Raw genomic sequence first — 24,858 nt, 5'->3', positions numbered from 1 at the left:
CATGCCGCGGCTGATGAATCCACTTAGATGTCGGGCGCCAGGCAACGAGGCAACGACACACAGACACAGAAGCAGCCTGAGTGTCGCTTAATTGAACAGCCAAAGGACGAAATGACAGACAAAGACAAAGCAGGCGAACTACACGTGGACATGGGGGCGTACTCTTCAGCATGTTAACTACACAAACTGATAATTAAATTGGCTTAAAAACAATACTGTATTAAACGGGTTTAGATTCAAGTTGGGAATCAAACTTTTTACTCTTCTTTTTGCTCTTCAATTTTAATGTAAATTTTACACCTTCTTAATAAAATTGAAAAGGTTTAAATAGATTTAAAAAATAATATTTTAAATTTTCTTTTTTTTTATTACAGGAGTTTTTTGTTGGCTAAAAAATGTTAGGCCCATTTATATTCAATTTATTTAATTTTATTAAAAATGTCTATACATTTTACACAATTTTATTAGTATAAGGATGCTAAAATGGTCTAAAAAAGGTTGAATAAAATGTTTTTCTATCTTAAATATAAATATCCAAAAACAAAACAACCAATTTAATTTCATACTTCGTGTATTTCTAAAATTTAATGGCTTTTTTAGTGCCTGTCGGCTACACAATGTGGCGGCTAGCGCTTCAGGAGCACAATTGGACAAATAAAATGATTGAAATGCATATTAATCGGTCAGGCACATGGCACAGGAGAAGGCAGGCTCAGTTAATCGCGGCACAGGCGCTTCGAGGGCGGCTCCTCGTCCGTGGGGGCGATGGATTGCAGCAGCTTGGAGTCCGTGTGGCCACCGAAGAGGGTCAGCAGCAGGGCAACGCCATAGCCAGTGGCACGCTCCCCCTGAAACAGAAAAGCAAAGAACAGAAATCATATTAAATACGCTGGGAAATAAAGCGGATTGCAGCTGGATCGAATCACTTACACAATGAACGGGCGTGGCCATATCGACGTGCATCCAGATGCCGGGATAGTCGAAGCCCAGATGGGCGGCTATGAAGAGGCCGGCGCAGGAGGATTGCGCGTTCTGTCGATCCTGCAAGCGGAAGGGAAATTTCAGTTAGACATGGTGACACATACGCATATACGAGTATATGGGAAGCATTTTGTGGATGTGCTGCGCTGCATGCAACAAGCAAAACTTGGCGTCGCTTTATTAAAAAAGCGTCCTGTGGTGCAGCGCAACAAGAAAATATATTTATAGAGATAGATGAACAAACGAGGGTGGCTTAAAAAGTATATAATGTTCTTTTTTTTTGGTAATTAAATACAATAAATTTATATTTTGGTCAAAGAGTTGGTTTGCATTTATGGAATTGAAAAAATGTTTATAGAAAAAATTTTTCTTACATTAACCGTCACTTTCCTACTAAGAATTCTCTTATTAAATATTTAAAATACAAGTTTAAGCTGGAGAGCATTTTATTAGACATTTCCGAAAGCATGTTTTCCCAATTATATAAAAAATTTTACATTTATCCCATTCCTTGGGTTTCCCTTTCAAATACCTTTTAAACGCACCTCGCCAGTGGCAAGTCTGGGTGTGCTAATGCCTAAATTATATGCCATGCACTGGCAGCTGCGTAGCGGAAGCAGTCGCTCTACTAACTTGAGCGGAAATTGCAGCGCTTAAATGCCAAACATAAAGTACACTTTGCACGACCAGCCAAATAAAGGAGGAACCAACGCACATATGCGAACACTCTGCTGACAGTTGGCCAAAAAAAGGAGTTAACTGGCAGACTTCAGCAGCAGGAGCCACGGAATCGAGCGGACAGGACGACTATGGGACTATGGGACTATGGACTTGGGGCTGCAGTTCTGCGAAAATTACATGACAACGCGCTCAGTTCCTTCTCAAGATGAAAATCACACACACACACTCACATTCGTTGGGGACGTGCAAACATCGTCCGTCGAGCAGCGGAAGTCAAAAGTCCATTGAAGCAACAGAGCCCAGAACACACACACCCCCCGAACCAGACTTGAAGAATGAAATCTGAAAACTGAAGACTGTAGACTGCCTGCGTTTTTCCTCTTACACTTGGAGAAATGATTGAAAAATTAAAAACCAAATCTGCGGAACTCTAAATTATATTTTCTACAAAGAACTATCCATTATCTACTATAATTACCATAATTATCCATTTCACCCTTCAAAAATTGTAGAAATAGATTAATGATCAGTCAGAAATTTAAAAAAAAAACGTGTTCCATTTTTGTAGAATGATCTATTATTTTCCTGGCAATCCCTAAAAACATTCTCTGGTAAAAAAATCCTTCTCTATATTTTTAATACTTTTATCTTTGATATTGGTTTATTTCTTTCGGTGCAGCAATTGTTCCAGTATCTGTTGTTCCTGCTGCTGCTGACGAAACTCCATTTCTCCTCCTAGCAGTGCCGCTACTGTTTTTGGCGGTTTTGCAGCTAATAACCAGCTTTTGTTATGAAACTTGCGGCTGACGTTTCTCTGGCCGATAGTACACAAAAACCGGCATGTCTTGGCTACTCCACTTTGGTTTGATTAGCCTGGCGATGGGAGATGGAAGCATGGAGCATGTGGGTGTGTGTGCTACCAAAACATTCCAAATGCAATGTTTCCCAATGAACCAATTTAGTGGCAGGCGAACGGAAGTGTTGAGCCACAGAGTTGCTGTTGCAGTTTAAGGCAGAGCAAAGGATAATAGTATTCTAGAGGTCGGAGATAAACACCAATCTGAATGATTTGCAAATTTGATTATATTTGCTTCAAGGATATTCATATAAAATATAATAATATTAATTATAATAAAATATAAAATAAAATAAATAAACAAGTAAATAAACATATTAATAGATTTATATATATTAAATGTTTATATTATATATTTATTTAATTTATTTACCTCTTTACAAAATGTTGTGTATAATATTTTAATATAATTTAATTTGATTAGATAATAAAATATCCAGTAATAAATCTTAAGAATCTCTTTTTTATAGTTGTTACCAGAACAAAACCACCGAATTGGGGTAGCTATCAAAAATGAAAGGTCAACCAGGTCTCGATGTAACTGTGGCGCTAATTAAATGTTTAACGTTTGTCGAGTCTGATCAGAGAGCTCACGCACATGTATTCTGAATCGAGTCGAATCGGGTCGGCCTTTCATCAATAATGGCAAACATTTGTCAACATAATGTCATTAACATTGATTGCATTAGGCCCGGTCCTGATTGTGTATGTGTGTGTGGGGCCCCGTCCCGTTGATGTGAGTATTTCGTATCTCTCTTGGCCTTTTGTAAATAACGAAGCAACGTCAAATCACCCAGCTAGCCACCCACGCCCCAAACCCAAAATCTCCCCCAGAGTTTGACAATGGGTCGCCGACTAATTGCGGTTTGGAACGTGACCGTTCGAGGACCACCCTGTGGCATATACCCCGCCGATATATCCCCGACTAACACCATCCACATCCGCAGCCCCGTAGCCCAAAACATCCGCATTTGCGATGATGCGATTCATTTGCGATTAACTTGAATTGAAATTAGCCAGCCGGCGACATTGTCTCACATTTAAGCTGCCGTTAGTGATATTCAATCTGCGATAACTGCATATATAGCATGTCTGTCGGGGGTAACGAGAGATTACATCGGTGACTGATTCACGCCCCGTGGCATCAGCCAGTTGGGAGTATCAATTACGCATTCATTCAATAATCGAAGCGCGCACTGAAAAGGATTTGCCATCGATGCCATCAAATGGTTTCGCTGAAGGCGGCTACAGTTTTTATTCAATTTTCGCAATGTCGCAGCCAGCACTTTAAAAACTTTGCTGCCGCAGGGGAGAGCGGGCAAAAAAATGTATATACATATTTACAAAGAGAGGATTCAGTAAAGGAAAAAGGAAAATATTAGGAAACTCTGGTGATGCCCATTCGACTTTTAATTTTTTAAAAATATAATATTATTTTGTAACCCTTTTAGTGTTTAAATAGATTTTATTTTTTATAGTTATTATTTCTTATTTATTTTTTGTAAGTTTTTAAAATATTGTGTGGGCATCTCTGGCGGCAGCGAAAGTTAAACGGAAACCAAGGAATAACAAGCGGAAAGATTTGTGTTAACAAAGTCGCCGCCCCTTCAAGTAGGCAGCGGAAATGGGGATCATTTCGCAAATTACGTGACTTTCCACCCCACCAACACCCCCTTCGAAAACCATGGCGACCTCCCTGGTGAAATCTGCATTTAAACCACTGAGCTTGGGCATTATTTATAAACTGCTGCGGCTGGCTTTAATCAAAAAACTTAACCCCGGCTAAGCATAACCGCAACAACGATGAAATACTCGGCGCCTGGAGGTCGGGCCGTAAAAAAACTTTTGCCACATAAAAAGTTCAATTTAATTCATTAAACCACGTAAAAAGTCGCCGTACAATTGAATTTAAAATGTCGACGCCCAATAAAAATGAACCGAAGAGTCGGGAGGTTTGGGGAGTCGAAAACAAAAACAATTACGCATACGCCGCGTGTGCGGCAAAAGCAAAGGCAAAAGCAAGAGACTGCAACACGTTGCTGCCGCGGAATGGGTTTATCTAATATTCATGCCCCTTCTCTTCCCAGGAAACGGGAAACAGCTTTTTACGATTTAACATAAAAATCAATTACCAACAATGGGAAAATTTCACAGTCATAAAACGTCGAATAACTTTCGACTTAGATTCCTTTGCGTCGTCGCCGGGAAATTGAGAAACAATTGGAAATGTTTAAGCAAATTTTATTGTCCCGCCGCCGTGTTGCTTATGTTTAACTTATGACACAGTACAGTGGAGAATCATCCCACCACCCCCATAGATACTAAACAGAAAAGAAAGCCGCAGACAAAAGAGGGCTGAAGGTCCGATTTACTCGGAAGAAGCCAGTTCAATGGTTGGATGGATGGATGGATGGTTTCTAGGTCGGACAGTCTCGCGCAGTCATAAAGTTGTCGAAATTCGGGATAATATTATTTTTATTTTCCTCACTTTTTGTTTGCTTCTGCTTAGTGGCCTGGAAGAGGGAAATTTTGTTTTAAAAAGCAAAAGGCCTAAAGGTTAAGGGCGAGTGAAAAGTAATTCCCGGAATATTGAAATTTAATGAGCAGCTGCTGACGCACTTGATATTTCCTTCGCTCACGTTCATGGAAATTTAATGAAGTGCTTTTAGTAATTGTTCCCCATTTTTATACAGTTTTTTACTACCTATTCTTATCGTTAATATAATATTTTAAAGAACAATTTAAAGGAATACCCGATATATTGAGCAATTATTCTGCTCATTATCTAAAATTTAAATAAAATAGATTGAAAAATATTTTATAAATAATGACATGGATTTTGAAGTAAAAATATAAATAATAAAATATTTTATATTTAATTAGTGAAGTTTATAATTAACGTTTTTATTGAATTCAGTTTTTGCTTTGTTTATCAAATTCTAAGTTATTTACTGAAATTATCAAAAACGAAAGCTGAAATGATTTTCAATTTGACAAAGCGAAACCACGGACATAACCGAATCCCCATCATCGATTTCTGCCGCTCGGACCCAAAAAAGAGAAGCTCCTAATTATCGGCTTAAATGGTTTCGCTTAATTCACGAATACGCAGCATGTAATCGAGGACATCGGCCCCTGACAGCCAACAGCCGCAGATATCACCACGCGCCAGGGGATCACAACTGGAAAAAGGGCGTGAAACAAATGGGAATCGGTTATTTAAGGACCAGACATGGGAATGGGGATCATCACCTGGCTTGGGGACACCACCCCCTGCTCGTGCTTGCCAAAATGAGCTGAATGGGGCCGCAGAACGAAAGCCAAAGCCAGCGGCCAACAAAGCGCCCTGGCGACCGCTAACAACACTCATAATCCCTCCATTTAGTGGCAAACTGAAGGGAAAAGACACCCGAAAGACAAAAAATACAGGTAGGTAGGTGGTGGGAGGTGAATGGGGGGAGCAAAAAGCTAGCTCATGTAATTTAAACACAGCGCGTGGGAATTTGCCTCAGAGCCAGAAAAAAATGCGACGGTGATGGGTAGTAATGGCCGATGGGTGGGCAGGTATTTCACCTTTTTCGCATTTAACGTTGAATGCATTTGGAATTTAAAACACTTTATCACAGACAACATTGACAAAGTGCGCGGCGCTGTCACATCAACTGCAGCAGGGGCGTCAAGGGGTTAAGGGGCCGGAGAGGTGCGGTGTGTAGAGGTTGTTGTGTGTGTGGCATGGCCAACCTGCAATGGTGTGATATTTTGACTTGATTCCCATTTTTTTTTTCGAACGACGAGATAGGGCAGACTGACGAAAAATCAAACAGGCAACTTCCAAAAACGACACAGAGGGAATAAATTATAATTAAAAATTGTAAAATAAACTTTAGGAACTATTAAGTTATATATTACTAATATTTCATGGGTTAATCTAATTTATAAAGAAATAAATATTTTCAGTTAATAAAAAATGCCAAGGATTGTCACTTTCTAAAATGGTATAGAGTTATAAAAAATATACCTACAAGAAATAATATTTCTGAAATAATTAAAATACAAATTATTCAATTGACATATGTATAGGGCTTCCTTTAAATATTAACTGTAAATAATTTGTTTTAATTTATATGATAAAAAAGTGTTATATTTTACGGAAAAATATTTATTTTAGATGGTTTAATTTTGAATTATGGAGTTCCTATTAAATGGTATATTTATAATAAAGTTTTTAATTCGTTTTTGAGCAAATCCATATCTTTATTATTAATTTTAAAATTTATATGATTAAAGGGTGTTATATTTCTACTTTACTTTAGATGGTTTGGTTTTCGCAAGGTGTATTTATCGAGAGGTTGCAGGGTGGGCGATTGGCAGGTAGCCAAAATTGCCACGCCACTTGACCTGCCCGGCATCTACGCACCAGCCAGTCAGTCCCGCCCTATCCCGGCACCTCTCTTCGGCAATCCAAACTCCATCCACCCACTACACCCACCGCCCACAGCCCACGGCGTGACAATGATGAATGACCATTGATCCGAGGCGCTTGCGACGTACAATAAGGTAACTCGATTTGGTTGGCTGTTGTGGCAGGAACTGGAACCGAACCAAACTGAACCGAATCGAGGAAGAGAGCCCGGGGCTGGGACGCACCTCGCTCCGGTGGCCAGCGCCCAGAGATGGGTTTATGGCTCACCTAGTGCCATCCCAGGACAACCTCCCCTCCTCCGGCTGGCCTTTCTAATGGCTGCAAAAGTGGCTGGTGGCGTAGATTGAACGCCAAAGTTTTTGATACATGCGAATGCCACATGGGTCGTAGACGAGGAGTGCGGTGTGTGTGTATGGCATAAATCAGAGTAATACTAATCAATCTTTAAACCAAACATGACGTTCATCATTTTTCCGCAACGGTGCGGTCGAGTGTAAGACAAAAGAACAACATTGAGTGCAAGCGATAAAGTTAATTAAAAATGTGTGTAAAATATCTCTGGAGAGTGCAAGAGGATGGGATGGATATGTGCGGGGAAACGCAAAATGAAAATGAATTGAAAACAAATGAATAAAGTTACACCGAAACTTGATTAAAAGTTTCTCAAAGTCACTCGCTCTCTATCGAATGCGGGCGGCCGGAAAAGTTCGCAGCACGGGTGTCTTCGATAATGCATAAATTAAGGTACTTTTGGGGATTGATTTAAGGGGGAGAGCTCCGTTAATCTAAGAAATGCCGAGAGAAGGATTCAAGAAGTCGCTGGAGTGACGAGGATGAGATGGCAGCAGCAGATAGTTCGATTGAGAATGGACAGGAAAAAAGCTTTTAAACTCATATCATGATGGTTCGAAAAAGGGCGCCAGCTAAATTGGACTTAAACTTTATAAAAACTAAAATATGTATGGAAGTTGAGGATTCTGTTCATAAAATTCGAACAAAATGATCGAAAATACTATTGGTTATTATTAAATTATAATTGACCTTTTTAGGATTGGCCCATTTTTTATGTAAATTAAAAATGTAGTCCAGAAATAAGTTATAAAAATATTTCTCTATCAAAAAAATCCAACTTACTTTCACCACAATTAACTGCGATTACAAAACCAAAAAAAAAACACGGCCTACTAATGAATATTTTCCCACATACTCAGTGCTGAAAATTAAAATTAATAAATTCCAATGTCTTGAAGCGCCTTTATACGTTTTTGTGTATTGAAGGCAGGATAAAGTTTTCATAGCTCTTTTTAATGGTGGAAGAAAAGTACTTACCGCCACCGAGTTTTTCATATCAGCAATGGCCGAAGAGAATTCGGCGAAATGCAATTCGGGGCAATAAATTATGGACGCCAATAAATCGCCGGATTTGCGTCCGGCCTGCAGCGATTTTGCCTCCCATGTCTCCGAGTTTGTCAATACGGCACCATGGTATTTGCCTGTTGCAACGCCCTGGAACGAGAATAAAGAGATATATAGGATATATAGTGTGTGTGAGAAATCGCAAATGAAATATTCAAGGACCCGCTACCAGGCAGACATATATTTAAGAATGGGTTTCGCACTCACTGGGGAGGGTTTGATAGAAAACAAGCAACAATCAACAAAATGCCAGCAATAAAACTGCACAGCAACTAACAATGTTAGGCGAAAGACAAGGGGGCTGAGGTGTTGAGCGGGGGGTGCACGAAAATTGCGAGCTTCCGACGCGACTGGCAATAAAAAGGTGCAAGGTTATTTAGCACGAGCAACACCCAAACAACAGGCAAGGACTCCGTGGCGCGTGTTCAACTGCAGCTGGACAAATGAAGGCAGCAGCAGCAGCACCAGGAGCAGCAACAAAAGCACCAACAGCAGTGCCGAAAGCAACAGCAGCAGCAGTACACTTTGAGAAAAATATAAACTAGCTTGTATAAGAAAAAATATCTAAGGGTCTTAATTGTCGCGATCTCTATGTATTACTGTTGATTGCAAAATGGCTCTCCCTTGAAATTAATAAATTCTATATAAACCTATTGAAGTCCCAAAGGATAATAATATTTCTCTGACATATAATAACAATTTTCTAAAATTAAATATATTATAGATATTTTTTAAAAATTCTGAAGAAAATTTAAATACATTTTGTACCATTACATTACTTTAATAATTCTTTATATTTAAGAACGGAAATATTTAGGTAATGCTTTGTTAAGGATTTTTTAACCTTATTCATATAATATAATTAATTATAATTCATTCATTCATAATTTGACAAGGTTTTCATTGAATGATGTTTTTTTTATATTCCTGATTCTACGAGATTGCCACATTTTTTCTCAGTGCTTCAATAGCCGCCGCACAGAGCAGAAAACAACTGCAAAAGGTGTAACAAGCAGCAGGAACATAAAATGTAAAAGCGAAAAAGTGTTGGTTGCCTGCTTTTTGTTCTTGCAGTGGCAGTTTGCCCCAATGCCGGCAATTAATATTATTGCATCCCGTCTAGGTGTGTGTCTGGGTGTAATGAAATTAAGCACAACAAGCGCCAAAAACGAAAACTCTGAACAAAATGGCAAAATGTAGAAATTTTTAGAAGAGCGTAGTAGATTGTGTTGACCGTTTTTAGGCTGGGTAACCAAGGAATTTCCCTGTGAACAATGCAGCTTTTTGGGAGAGAGAGAGGGAAAAAAGGATGAAAAGCCTGGATGCCACGCCCCCCGCCTGACCAGTTTCGATTTATTTCCCATCGAACCACAAATAACGTAAATTGGCATCATATTTTAAGCAAATTGCAGTCAAGATTTATGGTAATTGTGCGCCATCGCAGCAGCTACTCAGTTGCTCCATCGTTTTCCCTCCCTTTCTCGCTGCAGTGGAAATGGAAAAACCCCACCGCCCACCGCCCAACTGGCACACTCCCCGTTGCAACCCAAAAGCGACCACAAACGACGAATCCTTTGCTGTTGTTGGTCTGCCAATGCTGCCGCTGCTATTCCTCCAAGTTGCCAGCGAAAACCAAATTTGCAATTTATTTTTCCAATTAACCTCGTGACTTTTATAAAGCGTGGCATAAATTCTCGCATAACAAGGCACTGTACTCGCAGTACATCCAAGGCCATCCCAATCCCAAACCCACCAACCACCTGGCCAACCGTTTCGGTTACCTGGCGCAAAGATCTCTCGAAACCGAAATTACCTTGGACAGCGGCAAAATAATTTGCTGGCTGCATTAGTGGCGGAAATGTGCATTCAATCTGCTGAATTGTAGCCTTTAATGCGATTAAAAGGATAGAAAGGAAGTTGCTAAATAATTGGACTTTCGTGAAGAAAAAATCGGTCAGTAGATAAAGCTGACTCCTATAATAAATATAAAAATAATTGTATTAAATTATACAGTAACTTATCTGTATAATTAAATACAATTATTCTTTAAAGATCCTGCTAGATTCTATTCTTCCATTCTTATAGATACTTAGAAAATCGACCTAATAAAATCAAGTATTTCTGTTTAAAATGTAATCGCGAAGTTCCGAAGCAAGAATTGAATTGATTAAGCTTATTAAACAGGGAATTTCCTCACAAATCACGTGTTGATAGTATTGTTCTTATCGAAAGAGGGGAACTGTAAAATGTTAATAGTATCTCTCACCTGAGCTCCAGTCAATGTAGCCATGTCGAGAATGATGTTGGCCTTCAGATCTTTGTTGGCAAAGCAAACGCCATCGGCGAGCACCAAGCGGCCCTCGGCATCCGTGTTGTTGATCTCCACTGTACGGCCCGAGTAGAGAGTGTGAATGTCATCGGGGCTGTATAAAAATAATTAAATAAATTAGTTTAAATAGTTTTTTTAGATGTATCTAGATTTAAAAACCCACCGCGTTGCATTTGGGCCCACAGAATTCTCGGCCAGGCAGAAGACGGCATGCAGGTTTTCCTTGAATCCGCACTGAACGGCTGCGTAAAAGGCGCCCAGAATGGCCGCCGCTCCGCCGCAATCGCGCTTCATGCCGGGCATGCCCGTCTTGGCCTTGATGCTCAGGCCGCCAGTGTCATAGACGATACCCTTGCCGACCAGGGCGATGGTCTCCTGGGCCCCACGTGGCTCGTGGGAGAGCACCACAAGGGCAGGTGGCACCGCCGCTGCCTTTCCGACGCCATAGATGCCGCCAAAGCCGCGCTCGCGCAGCTCCTCGCCGCGGATTACTTGCGGCGTGATGCACAGCTCCCTGCCCACGTCCTCGATGGCCTGGATGAAGTGATCCACGTTCATCTCGTTGCAGGGCATGTCCACAATGCGAGCAGTCAGTCGGATGGCCCGCGTGGTTTCATTCAGGCAATTTAGCTCGTCTTCCGTCAGCGGTTCGCTCTCCACGCCGCCCTCTTTGTTGATCAGCACAAACTCAACGTTCACCACGTTACGTCCTGCATCCTTGCTTCCATCGCCTTGGTCACCACCACCAAATTGTGACTTGGATTGGCTGGCAGCCAGTAGATTGCCCGTTTTGCGGGAATAGAGGGGAAAAGCCCGGACCACCGCACAGGCGCTGGCGAATAGATTCTCCCGCTCGCAGACCAGCACCACGCTCTCCTCGGAGACGTTCAGCACATGGTTCTTCACCAGCCGGGTGATGGCATGAGCCCGGGAGGCGGTATTATGCCGAGATGCCTTTAATGGAAGGGCAGCAACTGTGGCCACATCGAGATAGAGGGAAACCTTATCGGTGGGCGCCGGATGCAGACAGGCGACGGCATTCAGGAAGGTCTCCTCGGTGACTCGTGGACTGAGTTTGCTCTCCAGATGGCTGAACTTCAGCAGATTCAGATGGCGCAGCTGGCCGATGATCAGGACCGGATGCGACTGCGGATCGCTGCAGCTCAGCGTGTCGTTGAACTTGACGTCCGTGGCCATCTAGAAGAGAAGATGTTTTGCGAATGAGTAAAGATTCGGATTTCGAGACCTGGGAATGTTAGTCCAATCCCAGCGATAAGCCATTGGTACTATCTTATCGCTGCTAATCTGGCGATTACCACTCTGAGTGCTCCACTTGCTTATCAGTCGACTACTTTGCACCACACAGAGGCGGTCAATTGATGCAGCCACCCATAAATCACGAGAGCTGAGGAGGCGAGATAAGAAGTGGGTTTCGGGTTAAGGGTGGGTCCATCTGGGCTACTGAAGCTTTACTGACCATTTACAATTGAAGTGTTAGCTTGCAAGGGAATTTTCATTGAGGAATATAATATTTACCCTTTCTAAAGTAATGGAACTTGGCACTTGTTATTACTTGTTATTTGTAAATAATAACAAAAACACCGTTCTGAACTGTTAAAAATTTCTGCAATTTAAATTTTAATTGCTACATAAAACAACAACACAGATAAAATGTATTAAAAAATTTTATTTTTTAAACGGTAAATATTTTTATTGTATAAATTAATATCCAAAAAAATTAATTTCGAAAATAATTTCATTTTAAGTATAGTATCCGTATAGGTTTCTATATAAGAAATTTCTTAATATTTTTAATAACATTTTATAATGATATTTTATTTTCTAGGCACGATAAACACTAAAGACAACATTTTTTTGCAATTAAAAAAACAATCTTTTGTGGAAAAGTACTAAAAAAGAAGCTACCAACCGTCTATATGATGCATAATAAACTTTAATTTTTTTGAAATCAAGATATTGCACCAATTAAAAATTATAAATGTCAGCGTGACCTTGAATTCGGCGCGACAAGAACAACAAGTGGGTCGTTGACCGATTCGCGGGGTTTCCATAAAAATAAGTGGAGAAATATCTTATCCATCCATTGCAACCAGTAATAAAAACAAAAGAACTAGATATTGGCTTGAGGCATTATGCAAATTCCATATGCTCTATTTATAGAACCTTTGTTCGAGTTTTTCTCTTTTGCGAAATGTTTTTTGCACAATTTGCACCTGATTGTTTGCTTACCTTTCCAAAGCGGCTGCTGCTGTAAGTGCGAGCGAGATGGGAGCGAATTGCCTTTACACCAAACAGCAAACGCATTAATTAATTACTCTAGAAATTGCACAAATTGTTGCAGAAAATGCGGCTTATTAGTTGTTTTTCGCTCTGACAATTTGACTTGCAATTTTTTTTGCTTGCCGGCTCATAGGGATGTGCCAAGTTTTATTATATCGATATATCGACAACCAAGTAAATATTTTTATCGTGACTTATTTTTTGACATTTGTGAATGTCGTTTTTAAAATTTATTTAGAATTTACAAAAAAATAGAACCGTTTACTGATTTTAAATATTTTACTGTTTTATGCGACATTTTATTGGCGTCAAATGTGTTTAGAGAGGCCATGTTTATCTATCAACGTGTGTTAACCATTTACTGCCGTCAGAGGGGACCCTCATTTTTGGTTTCTAACAAATCTTTTTTAATTACTAAACTATATTTCTATATTTCCAAAATTTCGCTCTCCGAGATGCAACTTTTAAAACAATAAACCGTTGTTAACTATCGATATGTAAACCAAAACCTTTTTTACAGGTCTGGCAGCTCTACCGAGGCATGGAAATGCCATCCCTAGCTAAAGTGTTATCTCTACTGGAAAGGCAATAAAAAAACAAGCGTCTGGAAAGCAAAAAGGCGCTGAATTTTTAAAGAATATACTAAGTTAAATAAATAAATCAAAATATGGCTATAACCGTGATTGAATCGTCCTACGAAAAGCGCATAAGGGCTTTGTACGACAAACAAATACGCATGGAGGCGCGTGAGGCGAGTGTCATCAAGAAAATCTCCAAATTCAACAGCAATCTGTGTGAGTTGTAATAATGTTGTTCCATTTTATGGTTTTAATTAATAGATTTTCTATGAATATCTTAGTGGATCTCAAGGAGGAAGTAGTTCGCCATCGCCAAAAGGCGGCAAAAGTACAGAAAGTTAAAATGCTGCGCTGCGGGGAGTTGGAGAAGCGAGCTGACTTTATGGAGGAACTGACTCAAGAACTGGAGGCCACCAAACAGAGGAATCTCGTGATGAGGGATCAGATAAAACAGCTCAATATGTTGGCCAGGCAGCACAGAAACGAAGCCATGGAAAGGTCAGCTTATGGGATTTTTTGTATTACCTTACTTTTTTATTTTTTATCAAACTATAGATTCCTATTTATCCAAATGAGATTTTAAGAAAATCAATTAATCTTTAGGCCCCAATTTCAATAATTTATATAAACCCTAAAAAAATAATATTTTTTTACATATATTTTTCAAAATTATATTTAAAATGTGTGCCTTAAAAATCATATTAAATAAAAGTGTAATGCCAATTTTAATACAATTATTTGTAAGATCATTTATGATTTTCTATTAATATATTTTAACCCATTGACTATTATAAGAAATGTCGATAACGACTGAAGAATTAATTTAGGTATTCAGGTCGAAGCCCAGTTTAGTATTATAAACAAACTCAAACCTATCAAATATTTGCTCAACTTCACATGCGTAATTGTTCTGAATTCGAAAAATTATCAAGCATATAATGTAATAATGAAAGCAATACATGTTCTTTTGTTTAATTTTATAGCATTCACACGCTGTCGAAGACAACAGGGACCTATTTAAATCACGACGCGTTGCCGGCACGTGTGAAAGGGGTCACTGTGCTGCGTGACGACAAAGGCGACCAGTTGATACCCTTTGATCTGAAGGCCACCGATGTGGAGGGACTGGAGTCACTTTGTCAGCACCTTCAAAGCCTTAATATCGACGTATTCCAGTGGCGACAGCTCGTCTCGCTGGCCACGGAAATGTCTATGGAATCGCCTACTACTCCTACTACGCCACCCAAGGAGGCGGCCGAGGGCAAGTCCATAATTGAGATTGATCTCACCTCGCCGACGAGTCACATTTGATTAGCCGGCTGGCCTGGCCTGGTGAAGCCCCATTGCCATTAGAGCACTTTAAATAGTTGGCGACAAAATAATAGCACAGTTAATTCTAATTGCTATTTAAGTTTAAGGGGTTTTATCCGAATTACTGCAGTTATTTTTAGCGTGCTAAGTAAAGCTTGTAATTTTTTAATATCATTCGTAATTATTTTGCACGTATTCTACGATAAGAAGCGTTAATAAATATATTTACTAAAGTTCCCGTTTAAGATATTTAATTTTGACTACAAATTACTTAAAATGAAGTATCAAAAAAAATTATATATTTTTTCCTTGAAAATAATTTTATCTTTTCAGTGGTTGCGTTTTTCCTATATGTTTTTTGATCGTTTTTTTTTTAAATAACCTTTAAATTTTTAATATTTGTCTTCAATTTACCGGAAGCTTAATATGATATTTTAGGAGACGTCGCCATCAGGTCAAGCCAATAGGAGATATCTCTAATCTCTCCAACGGCGCTTAAAAATATTCAAATTCCAAACCAGTTTATTGAGCGAACGAGGTACAAATTCGCTTACAACGAAATAATATCACTTACACCCAAGTATAGCCAATAAATATATTTTGAACATTAAGACACTAAAAAATATCTTAACATTTTGTTAATTTTCTACATGCCGTTATAATTCGAATGGTTTTGATCCCATAAATATGTATAGTATATAAAAATTGTCGAATTGATGGATTGATTTTTAAGTGCTCAGAAGAAATACTTGCTAAGCAAGTTTTACATTTTTTGTATCGTTCTATATTTAATTTAATTAATCAATCATATTGTCAATTTACTTGCTTATTTCTAGGTCCAATGAACCAGTGATTATTTGGTAGTTAGTATCTGGGTATTTTAGTCTGCTCATATATTTTCCAAAAGTGGACAATTATTTAGCAGGATTAAGTTATATCCCAAGGATAATGCAACCCACAAGAGACCTTACAAAAAATTCCTTGCTATGAGCGAAAAAAGGTGAAGAAAGTAATTGTTTTTATAGATTTGATTTTTTGAGCTTTTGTCGTGGCGGCCGCTGTTAATCGAGAAATCACAAAAGTCATAAGCGAGACAGAGTTCCACCGGCTAACCGATCTATGAATAAACGCCGATCCATATAGATTGGCGTTGCTTAATTGCTATTGTCCGTCGAAAGTGTGAGTGACTTATCGTGGCTACAAAAACGCGGCTGCACGGCAGCTACGGATTCAGTTGATGTCCGGACTCTAAGATGATCACGGCAATTCTCCTGGCGGTCTGCACCGCAGTGTTCCTTTTCCTTTCGTATCGATATGCAGTCGGTCGACCCTGCGGTTTTCCTCCCGGTTCGTTTTCGCTTGGAATCGTTCCCAAGGAGTCCAAAGGCTAACTGGATTATTCACAGGTCCTCCAAGGATACCGATGTTCGGAAGCTATCTCTTTATGCTGATCATCAACTTCAAGTATTTGCATAAGGCTGCTTTGACCCTCAGTCGGTGGTATAAATCGGATATAATCGGGCTGTATGTGGGTCCTTTCCCGGTGGCCGTCGTCCATAATTCGGAGGGAGTCCGCGAGATCCTTAACAACAAGGTCTTCGATGGACGTCCCAAACTTTTCGTGGCCGCTATGCGAGATCCCGGCCAAGATGTACGAGGTGAGTCTAATCATATCGGCCATTGATAATGGACACTTATAATGGCGTTGTTGAAAATATCGGGGTCAATCGTGAATTAATTGTCGCATCAGGCGAACAAAACACTCTTATCGCTTAAAACCGATTAACACTGAGTGCACTTTAGCCGAAGAAAGTAAAATTGTTCGTTTGAGTGGTCTATGGTATTTTATAGATTCCTCTTATCTTATATTTTAGTTGAGTTATTTTAAAACTAAAGATTCAATTTACTATTCTCCGATAAATAATGTTTTTCGCACTTTTATTTAAAAAATATAATTATTTTATTATTATTTATATATTTTCTTCGATAAATAATGTTTTTTACACTTTTAAATGTGATTTATTTATTTATAGAGAGCCTAATTTGGGCATAATTTTGTTTTATTTTGTTTTTAAATATTTCAGAAGTTTTAATAACGTTTTTTTAAATATTTAAAATGTTTTTTTTTTATAAAAATACTTTTCAAAACGGTATTTACAGAATTTTATCGAGGCCACAATACTTTTTCTAACAACCGTATGTTATAAGAACTTAATCTATCAACCGCCACCATGACCGATAAGTCGAAGGGGTTTTAATAGTTAATAATATTAAATTTAATATAATATATTCCCCTCTACAGGAATCTTCTTTCAGGATGGCCCCCTTTGGAAAGAGCAGCGTCGCTTTATCCTGCGCTATTTACGAGACTTTGGTTTCGGGCGACGATTCGAACAACTCGAATTGGTCATCCAGGAGCAGTTGACGGACATGCTCGACCTGATCCGCAATGGACCAAAGTATCCGCATGAGCACGAGATGGTGAAACCTGGCGGATACCGCGTGCTTCTGCCGCTGCTCTTCAATCCATTCTCGGCCAACTGCCACTTTCACATTGTGTACAATGAGTGCCAGAGTCGCGAGGAAATGGCCAGATTGGTGAAGCTCTGCCAAATGGGCATGCAGTTCCAGAGGAATGCGGACGACTATGGCCGGATGTTGAGCATAATGCCTTGGATTCGCCACTTTTGGCCCGAATGGAGTGGCTACAACAAGCTAAACGAATCCAATCTGTTTGTGCGCCAATTCTTTGCCGACTTTGTGGATCGATATTTGGATAGCTACGAGGAGGGTGTCGAGCGAAACTTTATGGATGTCTATATAGCGGAAATGCGCCGATCTCCAGGCTATGGTTTCAACAGGGATCAGCTCATAATGGGCCTGGTGGACTTTTCCTTTCCGGCCTTCACTGCCATCGGTGTTCAGTTGGCGCTGCTCGTTCAGTATCTCATGCTTTATCCCGATGTTTTGCGGCGAATGCAGCGGGAAATCGACGAGGTGGTGGGATGCGGAAGACTGCCCACTCTGGAGGACCGCAAGAATCTGCCTTTTACGGAGGCCACAGTTCGCGAGGGTCTGCGCATTGAAACACTGGTTCCCTCCGATGTGCCGCACAAAGCTCTGGAGGACACCGAGTTGCTGGGCTACCGGATACCGAAGGTATCCTAATTTAAACACTATTATTTTATATAGTTCTGATAACTTTTTCCTTAGGATACCATTGTGGTGCCCAGCCTGTATGCCTTCCACTCGGACTCTCGTGTCTGGTCGGATCCGGAGCAATTCCGCCCGGAGCGGTTCCTCGATTCGGAGGGCAAACTCTGCTTGAAGCTGGACGTTTCTCTGCCCTTCGGAGCGGGAAAAAGGCTGTGCGCCGGTGAGACTTTCGCCCGTAACATGCTCTTTCTGGTGACAGCGACCATGTGCCAGCACTTTGACTTCGTCCTGGGCCCCAAAGATAAACTGCCTGATCTCTCCCAGAACCTCAACGGTCTGATTATCTCGCCGCCCGATTTCTGGGTTCAACTGAAGGATCGGCACTGAAGTCCCTCAAGTACAATGAAAATATCCAAGATATTAGAGTTAACTATTTTTAAGACATTTTTAGAATTGGGACAAGAAATGTAAAACTGTACGAATAAACAATTTGTTGTCATGCGAAGTGTGGTGAGAATAAACAAGTAATTGTTTCATATAAGAACACAGAAAAAAATTTAAAGATAAAGTGGCTCATGTCATTTCGATATGAATAAAGATTACAGCTTATTTCTCATCAGCTGAACATATAAATTTGGTATTTTATTATATCATTTAATAATATAATATTATTTCATATTTATATTGATAAGAGGTTATCTGTAAACTAATATAAAACTTAAGAAACCGTTTTAAACATCTTAATAGTTCTCTAAAAATAAATACAATAAGCTTAACTTTTTTTCAACACAACGTTTATTTATTTTTCATTTCAGTAAATATTATATCAGCAGTGAGCTCATGGTTCGGTATCGGACTCAGAGGTGTAATCTTGTTGCTGCAGAATTTCGGGAGTTGGTGTGTTTGGAAGCGGTTCGGCTTCCCCATTCTCCTCCGATTGATCCGACTCGTGGTCGGGATAGCACTCCAATTCCAATTCGTTATATAGATTCCTCTCATACTCGGAATCCGAGCTACCATCGACCAAGGACGTTCCCAGTGAGCTGGTCGATGAAAAGCATAAAGAAACCAGCGATGCCGTCGAGGAGTGGGCAGAAAGAACCGGAGACTGTGTATCGTTGGCCTCCGATTCCGAATCCGGCCTGTAGCCATCCTCATCGCCGTCGTCATTCTGCAGGATCACGGACGAGTTGCCTGACGTGTCCTCCTGGGGAGTGAGTTCCATCGATGCGGCACGACTCTCCTTGCGCAGCTCCACCACCTCGCTGAGGATCTGGTGCTGCTTCTCGGCAATGGTGGCCACCAGCTGCTCGAGGCTCCTGATCGTGGCCTCGTACTCGATCAACTTCTTCTTGAGCTGCGAGTTCTCCGCCCGGCAGTTGTCCAACTCCAACGAGGCGCACATCGCGATCTTGGTGTCGTCCGAATTAGCCGATTTGGCGCTGGGTGCAAACCACATTGTTACACAACATTTTTTTTAAGTAATATTACAAAAAACGTGTGTAATTACCATTAAAAAATTTTTTTAAAAAATTAATAAGACAGTAGGAATTTATTTATTGATCTAACTAGTGGATATCTTCAATTTGCTTGCGGTTTCAAAATCTGTTTATTTTATCTTTAAAGGGAGATCCTTTCAAAACTTACATGACTAAAGCATTGGAGTCCTTATTATGGACCGGGCAAGTGTGGGACATTTTGAGACTTGAAATTTACAGGCAATTCAATTCAGCAATTGTCTCACAAAAAAATCGACTTCACCTATTTGTACTTCGAAATTTCTCCCAGAATAATTTGACACCGTTGTCTTGAGTGTCTTGGATCTCAGTGCAAACGATTTACTGGACCTTTAAAAATCCAAAACTTTTTGACTAAATATTCCAATATGACTAGAAAAAGGTAACACTTTTTCAAATTATCAAAAAACGATATTTTTATGGACTATAAATCAATACTGGCTACTAATTGGACACATTAAGCCACCTGAAGTTTGATAAAGAAATCGGGCGATTCAGGTGTCGTCGATTCCATGATAACCGAATGAAAACGAAAACAAAAAAGTGAACCATCAAAGAAACCATAAAAACAAGATCTGTTCAAAATGATTGTTGATAATTTTAAAAGCTTCGCTGATAAGACAAATAAAATAACACATCAGACGTTATAAAAATGAAAAAAAAGGAAACAGAGTTGATAACAGGGAAAAATTGATAGCCAAAGTTAATCATATCTTTTGTTGCAAATAGAATTTTAAAACCAACTGCCACAAGTGCAAGGTAACCCTATCTAGCTATCAAGATATGATAATAACTATAAACAATACCAAAAAATCCTGAAAAAATCTTCATGAAAGTAAAAATTTAGTGGTAAAGTAAGTAGTAAGTAATTAAAAAAAACAGACGTGATTACAAGTTTAAGACAGGTGCGTAGCATGGAGGTTTTTGTTGCAAAAAATGGTTTTCAGAAGTAAATTCAGTACCGAAAACTCCCCTCACCCAAATTCTGGCTTTTGTTTAAATGATATTTGTTGTTTTGCATGTGTTTTACACATGTAAGTTTATGTATTCAAAATAAATATAAGGATAACTGGATGACTAGCGGATTAATTCATTAAACTTGTAACGCTAGGATCAGGGACCGAAAATAACAGTTATTTTATTATTTTTAATCAAAAAAATCTTGCACTTCGGATCCCACTAAAAATCAGAGAAAAAAGTCACATAACCAATCTAATGCGGTCTATTCAGATCCGCAATGACCTAAATTTTTGTAACTTTTTTGAAATTGGTCATGAAGTAACTGTTATTTCAGACTTTTAAAATAAAAGTCAGAGAATAACAGTTATTTTTTGACCGAAAAAATAAAAGTCCTCCGTAACTTTTATTCATGACTTTTATAATAAAAGTCTAAAAATAACTGTTATTTTTAGACTGAAAAAATAAAAGTCAAGATAACTCTTACGAAAAGACTTATAGTAAAAAAATCATTAAATAACTTTTATTTGGTGATCGAAAATATATAAGTCTTAAATATCTGTTGCTCAATTGGAATTGGAATTTTAAAGGTTGCAATTTGTACTTATACACATGAATTCTTCAACATAATAAGACCGCGAATTCTTCAGACCTAGAGAAACCATTAATGACCATGGTAACAATTTTTAAAGTTCTAACCAATACAGCCATTCATGAATTCTTCAACATAATAAGACCGCGAATTCTTCAGACCTAGAGGAACCATTAATGACCATGGTAACAATTTTTAAAGTTCTGACCAATACAGCCATTCATAAAGTCATAAGCATAATAAGACCGCGAAATCTTCAGACCTAGAGAAACCATAGGCTCTTACATAGTAAAACTTTTTCACCAATCGAACCCCGCAGTGCTACCGAATATGTTCAATATTAAAAATGCATTTGACGTATTTTTATAATATAAAATTTATATTTCATTGAATTTGTTGTTGAGTTTTACAAATAATATTTTTTCAAGCGACTCAGGGCTTATGTTGCTTCTTAAGTCGCTTAAAACTAGTTTCAGTGCCGAAAACGAGCGCTCCACGCTCACTTGTGTGGCCGGCACTGAATGCACGACCCTAGCCAGTTGATATAAATATGGCAATTTAAATTTAACCTTCTCCCAATATTCCATTACGTCAATAGTGGTATCGATTGGCTTAGGGTAGTAGCTTTCAATTTCCCAATAAGCTTCTCTGAGTTTGGCTCCTACTTCGTCACTACTATCCTCTTCATTAGATTCGCTAGGTATTGAATTTAAAAATTCATTTAGCAATGATGATGATGATGATAATGATGATGATGATAATGATGATGATGATGACGATGATAATGATGATGATGATGATGATGAACTTTTGGTTGGTGAATTTACCTATAAAAGTTGTAAAATTTTGTTAACAACGTTTTGTAATCTTTTCATGTTTACATACAAAATTTTTAACAGCAAATATTTGCTGCATGAGGTCCTTTAAATGACGTACTGCGGATATTCGGTTAGCTTCATTCTGTCCTAGAACTCGCCGAAGTCTAGGGTCAAGGAATAGGCTACAGAGAACCACAGAATTGTTTAACAAAATTTCATCTCTTTTTTCGAGGCACTCGGCTAAGAGATCGCTGCAACTATTTTTCATAAGTTTAATATTGAGCTTGAGTTCAATCCACAGCTTGTTGAAGTCTGCCATGTATAGCTGGCTGCTTTGCAGTTTTTTTGTGGCTATGTAGGCGGGCTTAAGTGTTGCTACCAAGGTCTTCAAATAGTCCCAGTCCTCGTTCGCCAATGGGGTAGGTACATGCATCTCACAAAGCTCCCTTAGATTTAGAAGCTGTTTCAGCATCGAGTATGTGGAGTTCCACCTAGTTGACACGTCCATAGGAGGTTGCGTAAAGGATCCATTCATTAGCAGGTTCCTGTAATTATCAAATTTAAAAATTATCTTTAAATAATGTAAAGAATTTGATTTTTAGTTACCTGTAAGAAGGGGTTCTTAATTTTTTTACTAATGTCCTGGCATTATCAATTATTTGGCATGATTGTTGGTCCATGAAGTCCTTCACTGCTAACTGGAGAGTGTGTGCTGCACACTTTACGGACTTTACAGAGTCTATTGAAACTCCTTCAAGTATGTCCATTTCATCATCCCGGGAAGCAATGTCACCTTCATTATCTTCGCAAGTATTCAACAGCTCCACTGATTTAACCATGTTGCGTCCATTGTCAGTCGTAATTGAGAAAACTTGGCTTTTACGAATCGCAAACTGTTTTAAAATGTCGGACACTGTGGCACTAATATTCTCCGCTGTTGATCGCACATTTAACTCTATTATTGCAAGAGTATGAATTACAATTTTGCTTCCATTATAGTACTGCAAGTTTACGCCAAGAATACTTCGATTTAACCTGGTAGCTCCATCAATTTTTAGGGACACCATCCGATTTTTCAGGCCCGAAATCATTTTATTTTTAATGCTGTCGTATTTGTGAGATACCAACTCTATTATATTTCGCGAAGAAATTTTGGGGATGTTCACGCCCATAAAAATTTGATCCGTAAAGAATTGAAATGCCTTCGAGTCAAATAGAGAAAATGGTACTTTTTCGGACGTTACTAGCTCTACGCAAGCGTCCTTTACGTCTTCCGCCGCAAAACAAACGGAAAATTTAATTTTTTTTTCGGGGCTTTCATCATTTTTTTTTTCCATTTCGTCAGGTACGCTGTCTCCATGAACTGACTCCAGATGGCGCCTTAAGTTCGTGACAAAATTTCCGAAAAAAGTTTTGTGGCAAATTTTGCATACCGACAGGTTTTTTACGGAATCGAATTCAAAAAAATTTCGATGAATTAAGTTTTTCTTACGACCCATTTTTAGTAAAAATTTATGACAACCTTTTATGTTGAACTCAACTAATAATGTAACGATGTACAACAAAACCTTTGACAATAAAATATTTGAATAACATATGAATACTCGATTATGTATACGCATATTATTCAATGTCGCGCTAGTAATTATCAAGGCTCGCTATATGAGTTTATGACATCATGAATGGCTGTATTGGTTAGAACTTTAAAAATTGTTACCATGGTCATTAATGGTTCCTCTAGGTCTGAAGAATTCGCGGTCTTATTATGTTGAAGAATTCATGAATGGCTGTATTGGCCAGAACTTTAAAAATTGTTACAATGGTCATTAATGGTTCCTCTAGGTCTGAAGAATTCGCGGTCTTATTATGTTGAAGAATTCATGAATGGCTGTATTGGTTAGAACTTTAAAAATTGTTACAATGGTCATTAATGGTTCCTCTAGGTCTGAAGAATTCGAGGTCTTATTATGTTGAAGAATTCATGTGTATAAGTACAAATTGCAACCTTTAAAATTCCAATTCCAATTGAGCAACAGATATTTAAGACTTATATATTTTCGATCACCAAATAAAAGTTATTTAATGATTTTTTTACTATAAGTCTTTTCGTAAGAGTTATCTTGACTTTTATTTTTTCAGTCTAAAAATAACAGTTATTTTTAGACTTTTATTATAAAAGTCATGAATAAAAGTTACGGAGGACTTTTATTTTTTCGGTCAAAAAATAACTGTTATTTTCTGACTTTTATTTTAAAAGTCTGAAATAACAGTTACGTCATGACTTATAAATAAAAGGTGCTGAATAACGATTAATCGATGACTTTTAAAGTAAAACTTATAACTGTTACGGTCCCTGGCTAGGATACAACCAAATAAATAACTAAATAAAATGTTGGGACTTACCACTTTAGTTGTTCTCTTCAGTAAGCATACCCGTCTTGTGCGCCGAGAACTGCACTTTCTTGGACAATATTTATTTCTAAAGCTCCTTGGGCTGCAAGGACGTTGCATCCTGGATCGATGACTATAGCTTAGAGTCGGGCTCTTTGGACATCGCTTTAAGCTTTTTTGTTTCTCTGGCTGACGCTTATGACGACAATTTGAGCATTTATGCAGATGACGACTTTTGTTCTGCAGGAATTAGGTTTTTTAGAGATAATAAAATAGGTGTATAATATAAGTTTTCCAACTCACCTTTCCCCTATACTTGGTCCTTTCACTTGGGCTTAGTGCATTCCACTCCTCTGCTCCCTGACGTAGTGCTTCCCTCATCGGAATGTCCTCACATTGAAGCTGATTTTCCATCAGATAACTAAAATATCCATTTACATAAGGTTCCATATTTATTTTGGCTTTTTAGCTTTACTAGAATTTGAAATTAGTGCTTAAATAAGAAAAATACAGATACAATTTTCAAGGCTGTCTGCGTTGAAAAAATTATG

The 24,858-nt window shown here is 38.7% G+C and overlaps 4 protein-coding genes across 5 annotated transcripts; 2 read left to right on the top strand and 2 right to left on the bottom strand.

The window, feature by feature from the left end:
* Positions 1 to 553: 553 nt before the first annotated feature.
* On the bottom strand, positions 554 to 24,820 carry grsm (granny smith). 2 transcript variants are annotated; one of them, XM_017149630.3, is made up of 7 exons: positions 24,611 to 24,820; positions 24,320 to 24,547; positions 10,850 to 11,883; positions 10,624 to 10,780; positions 8,271 to 8,447; positions 931 to 1,041; positions 554 to 848 (listed from the first exon to the last, which is right to left on the bottom strand). In XM_017149630.3, exons 1-7 carry the CDS (start codon positions 24,755 to 24,757, stop codon positions 717 to 719), a joined length of 1,986 nt encoding a protein of 661 aa, XP_017005119.2. In that variant the 5' UTR covers positions 24,758 to 24,820; the 3' UTR covers positions 554 to 716. The 2 variants fall into 2 exon arrangements, with proteins under 2 accessions (XP_017005119.2, XP_017005120.2); XM_017149631.3 differs by lacking the exons at positions 24,320 to 24,547; positions 24,611 to 24,820 and adding an exon at positions 12,937 to 13,115.
* Spc25 lies at positions 13,619 to 15,109 on the top strand. The gene is made up of 3 exons (XM_017149634.3): positions 13,619 to 13,781; positions 13,847 to 14,063; positions 14,549 to 15,109. Exons 1-3 carry the CDS (start codon positions 13,655 to 13,657, stop codon positions 14,874 to 14,876), a joined length of 672 nt encoding a protein of 223 aa, XP_017005123.2. The 5' UTR covers positions 13,619 to 13,654; the 3' UTR covers positions 14,877 to 15,109.
* On the top strand, positions 16,098 to 18,520 carry Cyp304a1 (Probable cytochrome P450 304a1). Its single transcript, XM_017149632.3, has 4 exons — positions 16,098 to 16,223; positions 16,283 to 16,534; positions 17,179 to 18,035; positions 18,090 to 18,520. The coding sequence occupies exons 1-4, from the start codon at positions 16,130 to 16,132 to the stop codon at positions 18,417 to 18,419; spliced, it is 1,533 nt and encodes a 510-aa protein (XP_017005121.2). The 5' UTR covers positions 16,098 to 16,129; the 3' UTR covers positions 18,420 to 18,520.
* On the bottom strand, positions 18,842 to 19,869 carry LOC108062806 (uncharacterized). The gene is made up of 2 exons (XM_017149635.3): positions 19,680 to 19,869; positions 18,842 to 19,474 (listed from the first exon to the last, which is right to left on the bottom strand). The coding sequence occupies exons 1-2, from the start codon at positions 19,727 to 19,729 to the stop codon at positions 18,871 to 18,873; spliced, it is 654 nt and encodes a 217-aa protein (XP_017005124.2). The 5' UTR covers positions 19,730 to 19,869; the 3' UTR covers positions 18,842 to 18,870.
* Positions 24,821 to 24,858: the final 38 nt, after the last annotated feature.

Source organism: Drosophila takahashii, chromosome 3R (genome assembly GCF_030179915.1).
Source record: "Drosophila takahashii strain IR98-3 E-12201 chromosome 3R, DtakHiC1v2, whole genome shotgun sequence".
In the NCBI taxonomy this organism is placed as follows: domain Eukaryota; kingdom Metazoa; phylum Arthropoda; class Insecta; order Diptera; family Drosophilidae; genus Drosophila; species Drosophila takahashii.
Note: the sequence above shows the minus strand (reverse complement) of the source record. Positions and strands in the feature narration are given on the sequence as shown.

What these genes read in the sequence shown, in the direction of transcription:
- Spc25 (XM_017149634.3), top strand. Translation starts at nt 13,655, where the DNA reads ATGGCTATAACCGTGATTGAATCGTCCTACGAAAAGCGCATAAGGGCT. An exon ending in CAAATTCAACAGCAATCTGT is followed by an intron (nt 13,782 to 13,846) that starts GTGAGTTGTAAT and finishes TGAATATCTTAG; the next exon opens with TGGATCTCAAGGAGGAAGTA. An exon ending in AGAAACGAAGCCATGGAAAG is followed by an intron (nt 14,064 to 14,548) that starts GTCAGCTTATGG and finishes TTAATTTTATAG; the next exon opens with CATTCACACGCTGTCGAAGA.
- Cyp304a1 (XM_017149632.3), top strand. Translation starts at nt 16,130, where the DNA reads ATGATCACGGCAATTCTCCTGGCGGTCTGCACCGCAGTGTTCCTTTTC. An exon ending in ACCCTGCGGTTTTCCTCCCG is followed by an intron (nt 16,224 to 16,282) that starts GTTCGTTTTCGC and finishes GATTATTCACAG; the next exon opens with GTCCTCCAAGGATACCGATG. An exon ending in TCCCGGCCAAGATGTACGAG is followed by an intron (nt 16,535 to 17,178) that starts GTGAGTCTAATC and finishes TCCCCTCTACAG; the next exon opens with GAATCTTCTTTCAGGATGGC.
- LOC108062806 (XM_017149635.3), bottom strand. Translation starts at nt 19,729, where the DNA reads ATGTCCCACACTTGCCCGGTCCATAATAAGGACTCCAATGCTTTAGTC. An exon ending in GACTCCAATGCTTTAGTCAT is followed by an intron (nt 19,475 to 19,679) that starts GTAAGTTTTGAA and finishes GTTTGCACCCAG; the next exon opens with CGCCAAATCGGCTAATTCGG.
- grsm (XM_017149630.3), bottom strand. Translation starts at nt 24,757, where the DNA reads ATGGAACCTTATGTAAATGGATATTTTAGTTATCTGATGGAAAATCAG. An exon ending in GGACCAAGTATAGGGGAAAG is followed by an intron (nt 24,548 to 24,610) that starts GTGAGTTGGAAA and finishes TAATTCCTGCAG; the next exon opens with AACAAAAGTCGTCATCTGCA. An exon ending in TGAAGAGAACAACTAAAGTG is followed by an intron (nt 11,884 to 24,319) that starts GTAAGTCCCAAC and finishes CTTCTCTTCTAG; the next exon opens with ATGGCCACGGACGTCAAGTT.